Source organism: Cyprinus carpio, chromosome B13 (genome assembly GCF_018340385.1).
Source record: "Cyprinus carpio isolate SPL01 chromosome B13, ASM1834038v1, whole genome shotgun sequence".
In the NCBI taxonomy this organism is placed as follows: Eukaryota; Metazoa; Chordata; class Actinopteri; order Cypriniformes; family Cyprinidae; genus Cyprinus; species Cyprinus carpio.
In genome coordinates, this window is record NC_056609.1 from 266,262 (window position 1) to 286,017 (window position 19,756).

The window sequence follows — 19,756 nt, forward strand, 5'->3', positions numbered from 1 at the left end:
ATTACAATTAAAATTATAAGTGTTCAGAGATTATGTAGCGATCAAAGAAGTCAAGGTTGATGTGAAAAAGAGACTGTTAAATTGATTTACAATTTGTGACACAGTTGATAAGGCCTCTTGATCACATAGCTCAGTAACAAGATATTTTGCAAAGAAAAAGAGTCATATAAACAGAATTTAATTTCTACAAGACGGAGAAGCAAAAGATCAAGTTGTAATGGAGTTCTTCAGACATAAAAGGGATGAGTCTTGGTGAGTTAAAACTTTTATTTCATGTATCAGTTTGGGTGAAAAGTTCATGAAATGTTTTTACAAGTGAAATATAAATGAGAAAGCTTTATTTCTAAGTTCATTTAATCATCAATGTGTGATGTAAGATAACTTGGGGAATGTATTTGCACATTCATATTTAAAATGTGATTGATGCTGTGTTACGCGGTAGTAACAGACATGATGTGTATGATACGGAAAAATACAAATGGTGATTTTGTGACCTTGTATTCAAGGTCAGGATTTTCCCCCCTCTTTTATTTTTTTTATTTTTTCCTGATTTGATATCATCGTTGACTGAGTGCATGCTGTGAACTGCTGAATCGAAGCCATGTTGAACCGATGGATCCCTGGATTTCGTTCTAACTCCCGTGTTCGCGGAGGAAGTTGGGACTGGCGAGCCACACAGACCTAACAGAGAGTTGTGATTGCGTGAAACTGACATTGTCGCTGCCGATTTGGACGGTAGGAAATTGAACTAACAGCATATACACTGGGTTCACAGTTCTTGGAACCAAATTCTCAAAAACACTGTTAAAGGACACAAAAGCTGATGACGATAATGGATGAATCTGGTTCATATTCAGATGAGATACTGTACATTTGTGGTGATGCTCAAAATATAGTTAAACCATATAATGTGCATTCAGTTTTGGTGTCATGTGTTAAAGAAGACATTGATTTCAAATTGTCTCACTCTCACTTTACTGCAGCAATTCAATCAGCTGCATGTCTGCACTCACACAGGCCCAGAGGTCACAGCTTCAGCACTGATCAGTAGCGGTTCCTGACCGTAAATTCAGGTGGGGCAGATTCTCTGTTGTATTTTGTAAGCTTTATATTCTAATCTCTGAACACATGGAGACAGAGTTTTGGCAGAGATGTCCTTGCGTTATCCTGTGGGTGGCACGCTAATATTGATTGACAGGCTGGAAGTAATGTTACATGCATAAAATGATGCTGTATTATAATTGCCTTAATATAGTATTTAATACCTCCAAGTGTTGATTTAGAATGTTACAAGTTGAGGAGCAATTCGGATGAACATATGTCTATTCTCAGAATAAACAAAACAAACACAACAGAACCATATAAAGGCTATTCATGTGAGCACGTTTAAAATAAACGATTTAACGTATAGCCTACTTTGTTAATTTGATCCACTACTCCACATAGAAAAAAAAAAAACAGACATGCCAACTAGTTACTGACCTGATGCAGACACATAGCTGAAGCGGACTGATATCGTGATGGAGGTTCACGTAAGGTAACGTGAAAATAAGAGGGGCAGTCTCAAAACTGCCCCAATGGCTCTCAATTAGAGTGCGCTGCAGTTCCTCTTTTCACCACAGATTTTCATTGCAAAATTGTGGGGCGCTGTTGAGCTCGGGAGGTCTCAGGCACTGTCTGCACCACTTATCATGTATACATGCCTGCTAAAGCCATGTGCGGGATTTTAATATAAACTGCTTACTTTACGACTTAAAATAGTCTAAAAAATCAGAAAAAAATATTTGTTGCAGAATGCTGAACACATTTACAATTTATTATTGATTCAGTTTATATAGAAGTCTACATTTTGGATGAATAGTTTGGTGGGGCTCTGCCCATATAGATGATCCACGCCTGTCACTGATACTGTTATAAATACTGTTTATTTTCTCCAGCAGTGGTTATTGTCTCACCTGGGGTTAAGAGGTCCATCACTGAGTTCAGGGGGCAATAGCAGGGATTCATCACTCCTCATAGACACACAGCTGGGCTCTGGAGATTCTGCTCTCTGGTACTGAGAGTGATCAACATCCTCCTCCTTTCTCTTCTGATAGAAACTCATTTTACTACCAGTCTTCTTCTGCGTCTCCAAAAAGAGTTCTGTTCTGCATTTAGACATACAGTGACACACAACTGTCATCTTCAGACAAACTGAAAAATAACGCATTTCCTTTAATATAAAGTTCTAGTCTAAACTGGAGTCCATATTCAGAGCAGTGCTGAATTCAGCTAAACATCTGTGATCTGTCTCAAAAAGTGTTAACGAGCTGCTGTGGCCTCTCAAAAGTACAACCCCAACTCCATAAAAGTTGGGACATTTTGTGAAATGCCATAAAATCAAGAATATGTTATTTGTTCATTCTCTTTAACCTTTATTGTATTGATTAAAGTACAAAAAAAAAACAAAAAACATTCCATTTTTTTCACTGGCCAACTTAACTTTATTTTGTAAATATAAACAAATTTTGATTTTGATGGCTACAATACACTCCAAAAAAAAAAAATAATAATAAAAAAAAAAATTGGGACAGAGGCATGTTTACCATTGAGTCAAATCACCTTTCCTTTTAATTACACATTTTAATCATCTGGGATTTTTAAGTTTTGAAAGCAAAATTTTTGCCCAGTCACACTTTGATACAAGACTTGAGCTGCTCAACAGTCCAAAGTCATTGTTGTCTGATTCTCCTTTTCATGATGGGCCAAACATCATATTTCAATAGAAGACAGATCTGCTGGCCAAACAGTCACATCCACATATGTCTATGGAACCACACTTTTGTAGCACATGCAGAATGAGACCTGGCATTGTCTTGATCTAATAACCATGGACTTCCCATGAAAGATGACATATTGATGACATTATATGTCTCTGTACAATCCCTATATATGCCTCCACATCAATGGTACCTTCACACATATGCAAGTCACTCATGCTGTTTGCACTGATGCACCCCCAGAACATGACAATGTTTGCTTTTGCACCTGTCATTGACTGAAGTCTGGATGGTCTCTTTCATTTTCAGGACTGACAATTTGATGTCCGTTTTCCCCAAAAACAAACTGAAATGTGGACTCATCTGACCACAGCACACAATTTCACTGTCTTTTGGACAATCTAAGGCCCTGTCCCCAATGGCACCCTAAACCCTCGAGTCTTCCTCTGCATCCGCACTTTCGTGAAGTAATGCCACTTTGACTGTTAGGTAGAAGTCTGCCTAGAATTGATGTATAGATTTCTCCTTGTGTAACAGAGATTCACATTGCATTTCTTAATGCAGTTGCAGACTGTGTTAAATGACAACAGTTTCCCATAGTACTCCCGAGCCTGTGTGGCTGTATTTCACACAGCAGCATGACAGGTTCTCTCGCAATGCCATCTGAGGGGTCAAAGGTCACACACATTTATCTGAGGTGTCCTGCCTTGCCCTACACATACTGAGATTTCTCTGGATTCCCTGAATCATTTCACAAAATGATGTAAGGTAGTTGGTGAAAGACCTTAATTCTTTGCAATTTTGCATTGAGAAATGTGATTTTTGATTTGTCTGACAACTCTCTCACAAAATTTGGCACAAAGTGGTGAGCCACAATCCAGGTTTGCTGGCAAAGACACTCAATCATGATACCCTGACCTATTACCAATTCACCTGCTTATTGTGGACTGTTTCAAACAGTTTAACTTGGATATTCTATAACCTTTTCACTTTTATTGTGCCTCTGTCCCAACTTTTGTGGAGGGTGTTGCAGTCATCAAAATTAATAATCTGTTTATATTTACAAAATACATTTAAGCTGGTCAGTGAAAACATTGGTTATCTTTTAATTGTATCTTTGTCAATTAAATGAAGGTTAAAGACAATTAACAAACCACCTATTCTTGATTTTAATGCATTTTAAAAACTTTCCCAACTTTTCTGGAATTGGGGTTGAAATATAACTTAAGACATTCCAGGAAATCCCTGATATGGACAAAGGCTATCACTGTAGCTGAATAAAAATTCAGTAAGAATTGACTGATTAATGTGTAGACAATAAACACATGGCTGCAACAATATGTGCCTTCACAGGAATATTAGTTTCTCCTGTTCTCAACTACATTTACCATGACTCTGTTTGACCATTGAAGCTCCAAGCTAAACTCTGCTCAGTGTGTAGTCTTTTCCTGCCTAACATCACATAGCGTTTTCTACTCCTCCTCTTACTACCTCCTTATTATTACCACCAGCATGATGTTTTTTGTTAATGATTGTTTGCTGCATGCCTTGCTACCTTTGCTCTGCCTGGATTATTATTGGGATTGTTAGCTGGCTTCCTCAACCCTGTGCCTGTGTTTGACTACATATTCTGATCTGTCACCCATAACCTGTTTGTCTGCATTCTTCAACTGTGTCATGGCAGTGTATTTTCTTGAACTGAAATATACAGGGCAAAATATATTTTAAATGCTTTTAAATATATGGGCCATTCCACAGATTTGGTCTTGAAAAAATGTATGCAAATTGTATAATATCAAAGGTACATATTTATAGTAATTGTGCAGTTAATTCTCATGTTGTATTTTCAGGAAGTTTTGGAATATTTGTCCTCTCCCCATATTTGTCACTACCAAAACACAGTAATAATTTAATTAGAAGGGTCATATTGACCTATCAGGATTTTTCTAACATCTACACTGTAATTTTTATTTTTTATTATTATTATTTATGTATTTTTATTTTTTTTTTGCTATTTTTTAGAGGTAAATCAATAACAATCATATTTTAACAATATTTCAAGTGTAATTTATGAGATTTGTTGTATTTTTAATCCAATTTTTCTTTGTAAAAGGCAAAAAGTTCATCTTGATTTTAAAGATAAGGATTCATTAGTTTGAATATAAAATGAACCAAAAACTATCATAACATCTTAGCTGATAATTTAGTATACTTTATTTTTGACAAAACATCCCATGTTTTGGTAGTGACTGCACATTTTCGGTAGTGACAGTAATGCTTTGGTAGTGACCACATCACATTACAGAATTTTAACTCGCATATTAAAACAACAAAACCATAAATTTGCATAACTGTACTAAAATTTAATTTATTTCCCCCAAATAAAGGATTATGTGTTCCCTGTTGTCACTACCAAAACAATAATGAGATCTTTCGGTCGTGACCATGTAGCTCTGAGAGGGAGAGAGAGGGAGACACAAATATTTCCTGATCATAAATTTAGGCATGGAGTTAATTTCAGTCTCAGCCAATGGACTGAAACATACATTGTTTCGGTAGGGATATGAAAATTTAGGACACTTTTTTGCATAAATTTTAATAATTTACAAAGAAAATATAAAGTGGATTTTTTTTTTTAATATACTTTTAAAAACAACAATGGAAAAGGATCAAAAAGATACTTTTAAAAACAACAATGGAAAAAAAATACAAAAAATATTTCAATATCATATTCATAAGTTGAAATTTAGGGGTCAAAGGTCCACATTTGTGTTAATGGCTAGAGCAGGGTTCCTCAAATCTTACCCCGGAGGGCCAATGCACTGCAGAGTTTAGCTCCAACCTTGAACTCACCTACCTGTGATTTTCTAACTCGGCAAGAAAGTGGATCTCGTGGGCCAGATTTGAGGATCCCTGTGTGTCCTTTTAAAGGAAAAACTGGTGGCTGCAGTGGGATTGTATGTAAATCCGCTTGTGTGATTAAAGACACTGTGAGAAAGAGTCCCGTCTGTTGCGGGACTGATGATAGCATCATTAATACTGTGCTATACTGCGCTTCAACCTGGCAGCAGGTGAGAGAAGCTCAAGGAAGAGCAGACGCAAACTCCAGACGCTAGAGTAGACTTTGTTTAAAACACGTTCTTTCAAAAGATTTTCTTTAAATAAAATGTTTTTAGTACTGTTTATGGTTGCATTTCATTTCCTGTAATACCTAATGCATTTAAAATCTGTAATGACCAATTTGTTTTATATTTATTATTGCTTTATTGATCAGCATTTAGAGGAAACTCTGCATTTACTGTATGTTCCCCAGCATAACTCATTGTGTTTGACGGGATCCTCACTTATAGTGGATGGTTATTACTGCTGTAGCAGAGCTGCATTACGTTACTAACTCCCCTTTAGAGAACAAACACAACTACAAACCCACTGGCTCAAAAGAGTGAGTTTAGTTGTTGTGTTTTTATCATAGACTGTATAAAAACATGTTTTTATTTATTTATTTATTGTACGTGTTGTTTCATGATGTATTCAAAATATCTAATAGTGATGTTAAAGTATTACAGAACTGTACCAAAAAAAAGAAAAAGAAAAACAATAAATTCTGTAAAAAACTGTCAACCATGCAAACCTCAACAAAATATTCATATAAAACAGATCAACTCTGTACATCACAAAACAAGCTGCTAAAAATTCACTACAAAAAAATAATAGCAAAATAGCAATAAGTAATTAAGAAAAACTAATTATAAAGATTCAGCGGTGTAAATTATTCATGCCACAATGCAGACTGGGAGCACACACATTAACACTCATTTAGACACAGTATCAGATCAAAACTGAATGCAGACACATGAAGCTGTCGAGTGATAGTTTCGCTCTCATAAAGTTAAGTGCGCATGATAAGAAATACCGCCTGAGAATCACAGACTCATTAATAAACGGTAAAATGATTTCACAGTATGTGACAACAATATCAGAATGAACGGTTTTCTGTGATTCACTGACAAAGACGCACTTGATCATGTTTGATCACGACAAGAGATTTAAAAAAGAAAAACATCACAATGACCTCAGCACAACATTAATGTCTCAGAAACACACAAAGTGACCAATGACACATCATAAGATGACACTCACACATGAAAACAACTAAAGAAAGATTAAACACTCACCGCAAATTATATTTGTAGGTCTTTCTATTTTCTCCTCTGAACTGTCATGTTGAACAGTAGATCTGAAATCTCTTTCACTTTACAGAACAAGTTCAACTGGTTTCCTGAAGAAACCTGAGAATAAAAAAATGACAGACACGTCAACAGATGCACATTCAACCTCTCACACACACACACACACACACACACACACACACACACACACACACACACACACACACACACACACACAAGCGCACACACACACACACACACACATATACACACACTGGTTTCCAGTGTTTTATGGGTTCATTCCATAAGTGTAATGGTTTTTATACTGTACAAACTGTACTTTCTACTCTCTAACCTAACCCTAGGTTGTAGGGATGAAGCTAAAGCCAAATGCTTTATTAAGAAAGGCATGAATAATAACTTAAATATGAATAGCCTTATAATAAATAAGCAACTTAAAATAAACACTATCAAACAAGCAGCATGAACATCATGTGAGCTCTTTTTGGCTGCACAGATGAAGCAGCTGGTATTCTGTGTGCTGTTGTTGACATGATTTCACTGGTGACACTGATGAAACTCTTGAGATCTGAAGAGCAGAACTGAGCTGGAACTATCTATCGATTTGGAGATTCTGTCACTTCAAGAAGGGTATAGCTGCAGCCTGGAGATCTGGGGGAGGAACTCTAGAGCAGGGCGTGGATCCTCCCATTGATAGACAGGCACAATGTTTATAGCCATCGTTAAATGTCAGTTAAGGTAAGCAGCCGATCATGCTATATGATAGCACATAAGCTGTAGTTTGTTTTGGCATAAATGAAAACATATAACCAAAGGATTACTGTGTTCAAGTGTGAAATTCACATTAATACACTGAACAAAATTATAAACACAACACTTTTGTTTTTGCCCCCATTTTTCATGAGCTGAACTCAAAGATCTAAGACTTTTTCTTTGTACACAAAAGGCCTGTTTCTCTCAAATACTGTTCACAAATCTGTATAAATCTGTGTTAGTGAGCACTTCTCCTTTGCCGAGATAATCCATCCACCTCACAGGTGTGGCATATCAAGATGCTGATTAGACAGCATGATTATTGCACAGGTGTGCCTTAGGCTGGCCACAGTAAAAGGCCACTATAAAATGTGCACAGCACAATGACACAGATGTCTCAAGTTTTGAGGGAGCGTACAATGGGCATGCTGACTGCAGGAATGTCCACCAGAGCTGTTGCCCGTGAATTGAATGTTCATTTCTCTACCGAAGGTGTTTCAGAGAATTTGGCAGTACATCCAACCGGCCTCACAACTGCAGACCATGTGTAACCACACCAGCCCAGGACTTCCACATCCAGCATCTTCACCTCCAAGATCATCTGAGACCAGCCACCTGGACAGCTGCTGCAACAATCGGTTTATATAACCAAAGAATTTCTGTACAAACTGTCAGAAACCATCTCAGGGAAGCTCATCTGCATGCTCGTCGTCCTCATCGGGGTCTCGATCTGACTGCAGTTTGTTGTCGTAACCGACTTGAGTGGACAGATACTCTCATTAGATGGAGTCTGGCACTTTGGAGAGATGTAGTTGGAATCAGCTTCCAGAAGAGATCAGATGTGCTAAAACATTAGTCACATTTAAATCTAGACTCAAAACTCATCTTTTTAGCTGTGCATTTATTGAATGAGCACTGCAATGTCCGAACTGATTGCACTGTATTTTACGTATTCACTGTATTCTATGTAAAATCATTTTCTGTTTTTAACTGTTTTAAATTCATTTTAAATAAGTCAATTTTTAAATCATTTCCAATGTTTTAAAACTGCTTGTTTTATGTTTTAAAATTGCTTGTTTTATTTCTGTTATTATTTTTCTTCATGATTATTTTACTTTCTTTTATGTAAAGCACTTTGAATTACCATTGTGTACGAAATGTGCTATATAAATAAACTTGCCTTGCCTATCAGATTATCATCATAGTATAAATCGCAATTTCAAAAAATTGACACTTATGACTGGTTTTGTGATCCATGGTCACATGTATACTTTTGATTGCTGTTTTACGACTAGATAAACATAGCATCCAGCAGCAAGGATAACAGGGCCTTGGTAACCAGAAAACCCTTGGTTAGGGTTAGTATTGCATTTACATGTACGCCTTTAGCAGACACTTTTTTCCAAAGCGACTTACAAAAGAGAAACAAAAGCAATTTGTCAAGGAACTTATATAATATAGCAGGTTTATTTTCCACTTTCTGTGAATCTTTGCACCAAAGCTTAATTCTGCAGTTTGAACAGTCTAAAAAAAAAAAAAACAGATATAAGTGTGCACTAAGCAATTTTTGCCAAACAATGCTGATATTTGAAAGCATAAATATCACCCTTATTTTGAAATCTCAGCCCCACACGTACACATACACAACTCTGGCATAATGACAATCACAGAAACAAGTGAAGATGACACACAAGCATATTCAAACAAAAGCCAGCACGGATAAGTTCTGTGAAACGAAGCAAAATCAATGTTACTCACCTGTCAAGAAGAAATAATGCAACCTCAGCATCTGATTTGAGCCCTTCCCGCTCCTTGAGTTCTCTCCACCGCTGGAAAGATGCTCCGATATTTACACAGGTCCTGCTGCCTGATCATAACCCTTCTTTTTAATGTTTTGTTTCTCTGATATTTTCCTCTTTTTTTATCTGCCATCTGTCTATATCTATACTCAATCAGCTAATATCTGTACTGTGCATTCAAACTGAGAGCTCTCTTCTCTCTCTATCATTACAAGACACGCCCCTTTATTGCTGATTGGCTACAAGTGTGTTTTGGGACTCGGTCCGAGACTGTGGTCAAAAGCGTTTTTTCCCCTGCAGTCTAATGAGTGACAATCACTAAAAACATAATATAAACATAAATACTAAGGATATGATAATCATTCAGTATCATGGTATTGCTGACAATTTACCAACACTGTTTTGGGACTGTGCATAAATATTAATGTCAGAGTACAGTAAAACCATGCTCAATATGAAAACTGAAGTAAATGTTTTAAAGTGTCAGAGAGTGATGAAGCTGTAGAGATGAGGGTGACAGAGACGAGAAGAACAAATAGGCTTTTATTTATTATGCACTCTCTTCTTAGGTCAATATAACTTCATGAATCCATATAAATATTGGTAAATGCATAAGTGTAAGTTAATAACCATTCTAAGCAATCGCACACTACAGGCCCTTAAGTTGCACTTGCAGCAAAAGCCCTGAGACTTTCACATGCACATTCACATCAAGTGTCTTGTGGGCAAATAAACTCTCCTCTGCTTGCCCCAAAATATCCTAGTGCACACTTGACAGTCTCAGGGCTTATGAGAAAAATGTATGTTTTGCAAACAGTTTTCAGACAGGCGCATATTATCTGTATGTATGCGCATGTCCCCATATTTTTACAGTCCTGTATAAATCTAAAATGGGGTCAGAATTGTAAAGTGCAGCAATATTATAGCTCATTGGATACGACCATTAAAGATATTAAAATACTCTGGAAAAATACATTTATATATAAAGTTGCATTATTCTCACGGTTAATAAACATTTGTTTACTTAATGGTACTAGATGTGTGGCATACTGAAGTGTGAATTCTACATGAGAAATGATGGTAGAAAAATAATTACAATAACAAAAAGTAATCTGTGATTTCACTGTAGTGAGCGACATGCACACAGTTATCCGCGTCCTCCTTCATCACTGTGTGGCGCAGCTTGACTGCTTCACCACCTCAGCCTCAATCAGCTTCTTCTCAATTTCCACCTTCAAGACACAAAGTAAATGATTGAATATTTTTGCCAAAAGCGACAATGCTGAAGCAGTACCCACTATGAAATGCCACGCTGCATGTGATGTGTAAGGTTTCTGCACCTGGCAGTGGTAGTATGCCCTGCTGCTCAGGTGTTTCTGCGGCTGAACGTCACTTTCAATGCCCACAGATTTCACGCGCGTGTGGGACGCCACCGCATCTGCCACCTCACACTCAACCGTGACAAACGGGAACCAGTCGGCGGGAATCTCCTGATCTGATGCCAGCTCCAGCTTACACGTCAACGACTGAGGCTGCTCTAGAGCTGTGGAGAAGACAATCACAAAACCTGTGAGGTTTACCCACACATGAATGACCAAATAAGAGCTTCCATTGCTCTGAGCTTCACCTGAGATGACCAGCACTGTGTGTTTCTAGCAGCAGTAACAAACTCTCACTGAGGCATCAAATCCCACTAGAACTGACTGAAGGCGACAGTCTTTGTGAGTTCAACAGTCAGTCTTTAGCGTTCCACAAAGAACACCATCAGTTATCCTCACAAACACGTCGTCCACATGCATTTTGCCTTACATGTGTGTTGTGTGTAATGGTGATGAGGTGAACCCCAGCCTATAATGCAGGTTCAGCAATCCAGTAAAAAATTAGATGGTTTCTAATAGAAATACTATTTTTCTGTAATGATGAGGGGAAAATGAGGGAAGTCTAATTCATGTACACAAATCAGTTCTTCTAAACAGTTTTTTAGTGAACTAGTTCTGTTTAAATTTATATATTTACTTGTTTTTTTCAATTAATTTTATCAGTAAGTGCAAGTATTGCAATTTGTCCCAGGTCAGATAATTTTTCCTCTGACAGGCAGCAATTACTCAGCTCATAAAACATGAAGTCATTTTACAGTTATATTAACTATATTAAATCCCATTTACATCTCTTGTCTGGTCTGTCAGGTTCATAAATGCATTTATTTATATACTAAACCCATGTATTAAACTTTGTGTGTTTATAAAACTGTCATAAAATGAAGCAATAAACCAAAAAAATATTTATTAATATTTCTGCTGTTCAGCTATTAACTCTTTCCCCGCCATTGACAGAATTTTCAGGCTTTTTGTGTTTTTTGTCTGTGTTATTCAGGAGGTGCTATTCCACATTTTGAAAGAGTACTGAATATCTGGATCAAAACAGTGAAGGATAAGCAGAAACAAGCGATCGCATGTGTGAGCAGATGCATATTTAAAACAATGTGATCATCAAACATTTATCAACACATAAATCAAAACTGGCTAATGTTACAAAATTAAATGATACAGGAAGTGGTTTATGACATGTTTTGATTAACATTCTGAATCTGATCCAGACAGTCTTTTGACAGTAACGCAATTTTCTCAGCTTTTAGGTCAAAAAGGTTTTTTTTTTTTTTTTTTTTTTTTTATGAAACATTTCAAGTGTCAATGAAAAAAATAAAAATAAATGCATTTTTTTAAAGGAAATTCTGTTTTATTTTGTATGTTGCATGTTCAGATATTTGTTCGTGTGAAAATGATCGAAAATGCTTGCAGAGGGTGGAAACTTAAAAAAAAAAAAACTGGTGGGGAAAGAGTTATAGTTATTGTTTGCTCCATTAGTGAGCTCCTCTGGTCAATTCAACCATTCTTACTATATGAATTCACCAGCAGTTTGTCTGTCATTTCCAAAAAAAATAAAAAATAAAAAAAAGATGGTTCTAGGTTGTTAACCCAGCTCAACATGGTTCAAATATGTCCAAAATCTTATCTAAGAGAATGTTACTGGTTTAATGAGTCCCTCAATACAATTCAGTCTGACTTGTTACAGGGTTTAAATTCTTTTAAATTACAATTTAAGCAATCCAACTTTGATCTTCTTTTGTCAAACATAAGTTGCTTCATTACACGTTTTAAGAACATTATTTTTTAAAAGTTAATCAGAAGTTGAAAATGATTTACTTAATTGGTATATTTTACTGTGACAATAAGCAATGTAAACAAATAATTATTACTATTTCCATCATTTCCATCCATAGTGTCAAAACACCTTGGACTGTTATGATGTCTGCAATGCAGTGGAACACCAGTTATCTGATTCAATCTGCGTTCTTGACTCAAAAGCCTTACCTCACGAGATAAAATTATAATGTCCAGTGTATATAATGTATATATTTTTCTTTAACCTATGATAATATATCCACCACTGATATTAGTGTTGTGTTTTCTTACCCACGTTCTTGGGAGGAAGACGCTCGATTCTCCACACGACGGCTCGATGCACGTTCTCATATTTGACTGTGCCGACAGACACGTGCATCACAGACTGAGACTCGGCCACATGCGCTGAGCCCAGACACGCGTTTCTGTTCATGCGAGCCTTCAGAGACTTCTGCCGCAGCAGCGACATATTGCTGGACACTTTGACCCAGTCGCCCGGGAACGGCACTCGAACCACAACGTTTTCACAGACCATCTCTGTATGCGATGGGAAACAGGACAAGACATTGAGGAAGACCTGGAGCTCGACGCAGGCGCCTTGCACAGTCACCAGGGCTTTAACGGAGAGAGGCGGCTCCCCGCAGTGGAGCGACACCGTCCTGTAGCGCACCAGCTCTACGCGACAGGCGTCTGGAGGACAGAACTTAATCAGCCGCTTGTCCACAAACTCTGTCTCTCTGACACACTGATGGAAATGGTAGTCTGCGATCTCCATCCAGACCTCTTCATCCTCATCAGAGGCATATGCAGGAGCTTGTCTGAGAAGCCCCAGGTCATTCAGAGCCAGGAAACACTCCGCCGCCCCGTTCAAGAAGGAGAGACAGTGAATTTGTGTAACAGCCTTGCACTCTAGAACGGTGCCATCCTTACCCTGCTGCATCCAGACACGGTCAGATATCTGCAAGGACAGCTCCTGCTCTTCGTAGTGTTTGTGCTGCTGGTGCGGTACTGGTAACCGCAGGAGCTCTTCTTCTATGGACACCAGCAAGTCCTCCAAGTCTCCATATTCGGTGGTGCCAAACTTCAAGAGTTGCTCCACTTCTGGTTCATGGGTCACCTCAAGTTTGGGGTGATAGCGCTTTCTCTCGACGTACGACACGTGCTCGACCTTCAGCGTGGCGATCTTGCGTGGCTCGCCGTAACTCTCGAGCTTTGGACCCGAGAGAGCACAGTAGGCATGCAGCTGGAACTCTTTAAAGGGTTTCTCCAAGCCCTTCTCATAAAAGAGCTGCAGCAGTGCTCCGGGCAGCAGCTGCAGGTATATGGGACCCCACTGGCGTGAGGACATGCGGTTCTTCTTCTCTGGGATCCGAAGCATCAAGGACCAACCGTGTCTCCTCTGACTGAGGAACAACCCCTGTGAGACGAAGGCGGACGGAGTTCTGTTCATCGCTTGATCTTTCACAGCACCTAAGCCTGATTGTCGCTTCTCCTCTTCCGGTTTCCCATCCTCACCTTCCTGCAGGTTCTCCTCTGTTTTCAGCTGTTCTAGTTTATGGCATATGTAGGAGTAGGAGTACTGAAGGTGGTCTTGGGGCGGCTTGTTACCGTCCTTGGTACGGATGAAGAAACGGGGCAAACTGGGTCCAGAGTCGGAGTCGGACGATGAGGTCCAGGACACTCGTTTGTGCTCAGCTTCCCCCCAGAATGGGTTAAAATGGCCTGGCTCATCATGGGATGCTTTGAGAGAATCAGAGCCTTCAGGCAATTTCATGGAGTCTCTCTGAGAGAAGCTGGACAGACCACCGGAGAAGTCTGTCTGCTCCTGAGGAGCGTAGTGCAAGGGAGACGGGCCCGCCGGAGTCAAACCCATCGGAGTGTGCAGAGGAGTGTTGCTGGGCACACATGAACTCCCATTGAGACTGAAATCCATGGAAGGGGATTCGATGGCAGACCTGAAGCTCCATGATTCACTTCCCAGGGATGGCAGAACAAGTTTTAACCCGTTGGGCCGAGGTACTGAACCCGAGTTTGATGTAGAAGAGTGCAGGGATTTCTGGGGTGAGGAGAAGGTCGTACCTTCATCTTCAAATGTAACCCAGTTGGCTGGATGATTCGTGGAGCACATTGCTTTACTCTTCTTGTGCACACAGTTTTCTGCAGAAATAGAAATAGACACACACAAATAAGGTACTTACAAATCTGAATGAGTTTCAAACCGGCCTGACTGTTTCAACTATATGTTGAACACACACAGAGATCATGTGTTGACTAGTGGACACACGGAATGCTCTGATTCTGCAGAGGGCACACAGATATTATTATGGGATGCATTAATTATGGGGCATCTTAGTCGAAAGGGTAGAAATATTGAAGGCTGCAGCTGAACTTAAATCAGAAAGCAATAGTGCGAGTCTCTTTGACCGGCTCCAGAGCTTCCTAACTGTCTTGTGCATGGCAGAATCTCCTCACATTCCTCAGGGACAAATGAATAAACACAGGAAACACCAGCCCTTTGCCCTGCAGCACATTCACATGTGTGTGGGTCACGTTAGAAGACCCTTTACACACCCAGGGTGTCAAACCTCGCAAACAGAAATGCTTGTTTATATTGTTGATCATGTAGTACTTAATATTCCGCATTATCGGTCAGTTCATTAAAGGGGTCCTATTATGCTTATTCACTTTTTCAACTTTAGTGTGTAATGTTGCTGTTTGATCACAAAAAAATCTGCAAGATTACAAAGCTCAAAGTCCACTCTGAAAGGATATATTCTCTTTAACAAAACACTTTCCTAAAACTACAATAAATGGCTTGTTTGGACTACAGCATACTTCTTTCTGATATTGTGAGGTCACAATGTCACTCATTTAAATAATCCCCACCCACGGGTGTGGCCTGGTTGACCTGTACTGGAAAAGAAGAAGAAGAAGAAGAAGAAGAAGAGGAGCTGCTTTAGTAGCATCCTGTCACCATGGCCAAGAGATGCTGTCTCTTCCACCCCAGTTCCAAAACCACTTTGTTTGGCCTTCCAATTCCGGACAAATTTATTTATAACATGCTTCCTGAACATTATAATCAACATGCAATCTGGATTATGTAATCAGATTAAAAAAATTAAAGGGGTCATATGATGCTGCTAAAAAAAAAAACATTATTTTGTGTATTTGGTGTAATGAAATATATTTATGTGGTTTAAGGTTAAAATAACATTATTTTCCACATACTGTACATTATTGTTTCTCCTCTATGCCCCGCCTTCTGAAACACGTCGATTTTTACAAAGCTCATCGTTCTGAAAAAAGGGTGTTCTGTGATTGGCCAGCTATCCAGCGCATTGTGATTGGCTGAATGCCTCAAGCGTGTGACGGAAATGTTACGCCTCTCAACATACTGTGATGCCTTGTCCGGCCGGAGTGACGAGACAAAAACATAAAACCCATTATAAACGTGATATAAACATGATTTCTAGTCGTGTTTGGAAGGCAAAAACAAAGTAGTTTCGCTTTTTCAACAGAACATCGTCACACACCGCGGCCTTGAGCAGAGGCCGGAGGCCTAGAGTGAGCCGCGGCCGGCTTGAATGAGCAGAGGCGGGCGGCTTGAGAACGGTGTGTCAGGCGGATTCTACGAAAGACAGTACCTTGGTCTTGCAGAAACCACATGTGATGACCCGGGCTGGACTCCGCTTCGTCCATGGATAAAGCTGATTCGGTGATCCACAGTGCAAAGTTAATGTATTTCCTCAGCGACCAGCACGCATCAGCTCCAGGAATGACGAAGTGGATATCGTCCTCTTTTAGAAGGCCAAACAAAGTAGTTTCTCTTTCACAGTGAAACACACAGCGTCTATTCGACATGGCGGTGGCGGCGGCAACAACAATACTACAACGAGAATAAAAGGTACGCCGCCTTTCTTTGCATGAACATCTGGGCAGTGTTATGCAAATCTTCACACACAGTGACGTAGAGATGTGGGGGCGTGTTAGAATGAGCCATTTTGGGAGGGTGTGGACAAATCTTAACTTTTATAAAGAATATCTCTTTGGATTTGAGACTTTAGTCTTTGCAGCTTCACAGATCTTCTTTATGCACCAAGAGCTTGTAACACTCCAAAGAGAAAGGATCATTTGGAATTGCATCATATGACCCCTTTAAGAACGTGTAATTTGATTATATTACATTTTAAAATACTTGTAATCAGACTGCTGTTAATTTTTTTAATTTATTACATGATTACATATCATTCACACAATATCAATAAATTATTCATAATGTATTGATTATCCCCAATTCCACTTTTTCATCTTTTAAATATTACTTTCTAAAATACAATTTAAATACTCTCAGAAAGTCTTCCAGATTTGTGGACATTCACACAAAGACCAGTCACTAGTCAGATGACTATAATTACACAGAAAATTTAGAGGCCACACAGCATGTAAGCAACGGATTTTCAAAAATCACTTAAAATTATATTAATGACATGTTTTCTCAGCATTTCAACATTGCATCAACTACTGATGAACATATATGTTTTTATTTGAATTATCATTCAGTGTGTTATTTAATCATATATTACTATGTCTTTAACACATTAAAACGCACAAATTCATGTTATTTCTTATGTACATGTAATGCAGGGATTCCCAAACTTTTTTGTCAGTCGAATCTCTTTGACCTATTATATTTACTTGAAGTACCCCTGAGATTTTAAGGCAATAAGTTAATAATGAAGTAATTACTCTCTTAACCAGTTACAGGACCAGAAGTGTTTTCGGTTGGTGGAGGGGAGCTCAGTCTTACCTGATGCTATTATATTTGATATTAGTTTTCATTTATTATTGTTCTTTCTTTGCAGTATAATGATTATTTTTCTGGAAGAGGCAGTCTCAATGGCGTATGCGTCTGAGAAATGAGACACCGCTCCTCAGCTGAGCTCATGGATCTGATGATCTGAATCAGACATGTAATCAGAGATGTGTGCGGTGGTTTCTCAAAGGGTCTGTTTACACCTGATCCCGATCGCTCAAACCACTTCAGGAGGAGGTCTGGGACACATTCAGTCGAAACTGGACAAGTGTAAATGCATCTGGCTGTTGAAACCACATATGCAAATCTTACTCCTCCCCAAATGTTAAAAAATAAATGTGTGAGAGCATGTAATAGGCTATCTGACGTGTTATAGTCAGATATGACTGCGCTAATGCTAGACGCATTGCTGTGGACGAGTAGCAGAGAATCTCTGATGTGCAAATTGCTGCAAATGAAACAGAAGACCCAGACAATCATCTCCATTAAAAGAAGTGAGACTAATTTATTAGCAGTATGCAGAGCTGGCTAGTAACCGATTAAATGTAATCTGGATTACGTAATCAGATCCCAAAAATTAAGTACTCGTAATTATATTAAATTACATTTTTAAATACTCATAATCAGACTACAGTTACTTTTTTATTGATTACTTAATAACGCATTATTCACACAACAGCAATGCATTATTCAAAATGTATTGATTCTCTCTAATTTTCTCTTTAATTTTTCCATTCTTGAATAGTCCAGCTCTTATATAGACTCAGAAAGTCTTCAGTTTTGTGGAGGTTCACTCAGAGATCAGTCATTAGTCAGGTGCTACACAGCATTTGAGCAATGGATTTACAAAAATCAGTTCAGGTTTAAGAAGTGTTTCAGCATTACATCTACTACTGACAAAGAGGTTAATTTTTATTTGAATTACCACTCAGTGGGTTATTTTACCATGTATTACAATGTATTTGGAAGGCTTTTGTTTTTCAAACACATTAAAATGCACAAATTCACATTACTTCTTATTTACATGTCAGCTGAATCTCTATCACCAAATTCATTTACTTAAGTTAAAAATTAAGTATCACATTGCATGTTCATGGCTCTCTGACTTTGGTAAATGGTCACATGACATGCAGGTAAATAAAATACTTTGTGTTTTATTTTGATTGATGTTATTTTAAAATGACTTATTTCAATTTTACATTTTTATGATTTAATTCATTATTAGCTTTTCATTAAACTCATATTCCTTTACGAACCCCAGTTCGGGAAACCTTGATGTAACATGTTTAATGCACTTTAAGTTGTCAATATCAACAAACTGAATACATTTTCATTGTCTTTGCATTTTCATATCAGAGGGGTACAAGATTATACTATTTAATTCAATGTGACAATGTTAGGTCAAAGGTAACCTGATTCTATTACCTAAGATGTGTAGAGTTTCTGTTTATCCAGAAACAGATTCAGTGAGCACTGCCTCAATCCAGCGAGCAGATGCTAAGCATATTTCTCTCTTCTTCATTCGTATAATGGTGAATCACCGCTGTTTCTCCGTCAGACACTGGAGCGCCGCAGAGCTCGATGTTTTGATGACTGTGAGCACGAGTAATATTGTGTGCTCCTCCAGATCAGAGCAGGTTTAGTGACTAACTGTCTGGTAATCCTGGCATCATCTAACGTTAGTTCTGTGATGATGAAGCCTCTTTCTCTGATGTGCTGCAGAAGAATTCAACATCACACACACAGCTAACTGACAACTCATCAAACCTCACTCTGAAAATAACTCACAAAGAACTTAGTCGACTCTGGAAACGGTCTTTAAAGGATGCTGATTCGGTTTTCTCATGCTACTGGAGGTTTGGCACTATAAACTTGCTCGAAGTGTTGTGTTTGTTCCTCGGTGAATGTTAAATACGGATTCAGAGGAGCTTCTGTGTTTCTTTCGCGCGGTCGCTACTTTATAACAACATAAAACAACGACAAACAAGTGGAAACAGTGTTTGTGTGAGTGTGTGTTTGAGATATTTTGTCACCTCATGGTTTTAGATGAATGATCCGGTGCAGACGGTATTTTCTCAAAATGGCAGAAATAAGTGGAGCGGACGCGATTCCAGCCAAAACATCCCGAACGGGAAGCGGATTCTGCCGCTCCACTACGACGAAGGACCTGCCTTAATATTCATGAGGCACGGGAGACCACCAATCAACCGCAACACACCCTGATTAATATTCACGAGATGAGCCTTCAGCGGCACATCAA

At 38.6% G+C, this 19,756-nt stretch overlaps 2 protein-coding genes across 2 annotated transcripts in view; both read right to left on the bottom strand.

The window, feature by feature from the left end:
• The window catches only part of LOC109104574 (NACHT, LRR and PYD domains-containing protein 12-like), a 115,020-nt gene extending 105,143 nt beyond the window's left edge, over nt 1-9,877 (bottom strand). Inside the window, exons 1-3 of the mRNA XM_042736163.1 lie at nt 9,461-9,877; nt 6,935-7,048; nt 1,956-2,147 (exon numbers count right to left, since the gene is read on the bottom strand). Of these exons, the coding sequence (XP_042592097.1) occupies nt 1,956-2,104 (149 nt within the window). The 5' untranslated portion in view covers nt 2,105-2,147; nt 6,935-7,048; nt 9,461-9,877. The remainder of the gene's footprint in view (nt 1-1,955; nt 2,148-6,934; nt 7,049-9,460) is intronic.
• A 143-nt stretch (nt 9,878-10,020) lies between these two features.
• On the bottom strand, nt 10,021-19,686 carry LOC109100382 (stonin-1). Its single transcript, XM_019113838.2, has 4 exons — nt 19,530-19,686; nt 12,975-14,840; nt 10,842-11,044; nt 10,021-10,733 (listed from the first exon to the last, which is right to left on the bottom strand). Exons 2-4 carry the CDS (start codon nt 14,809-14,811, stop codon nt 10,668-10,670), a joined length of 2,106 nt encoding a protein of 701 aa, XP_018969383.2. The 5' UTR covers nt 14,812-14,840; nt 19,530-19,686; the 3' UTR covers nt 10,021-10,667.
• Between the last annotated feature and the right edge of the window lie 70 nt (nt 19,687-19,756).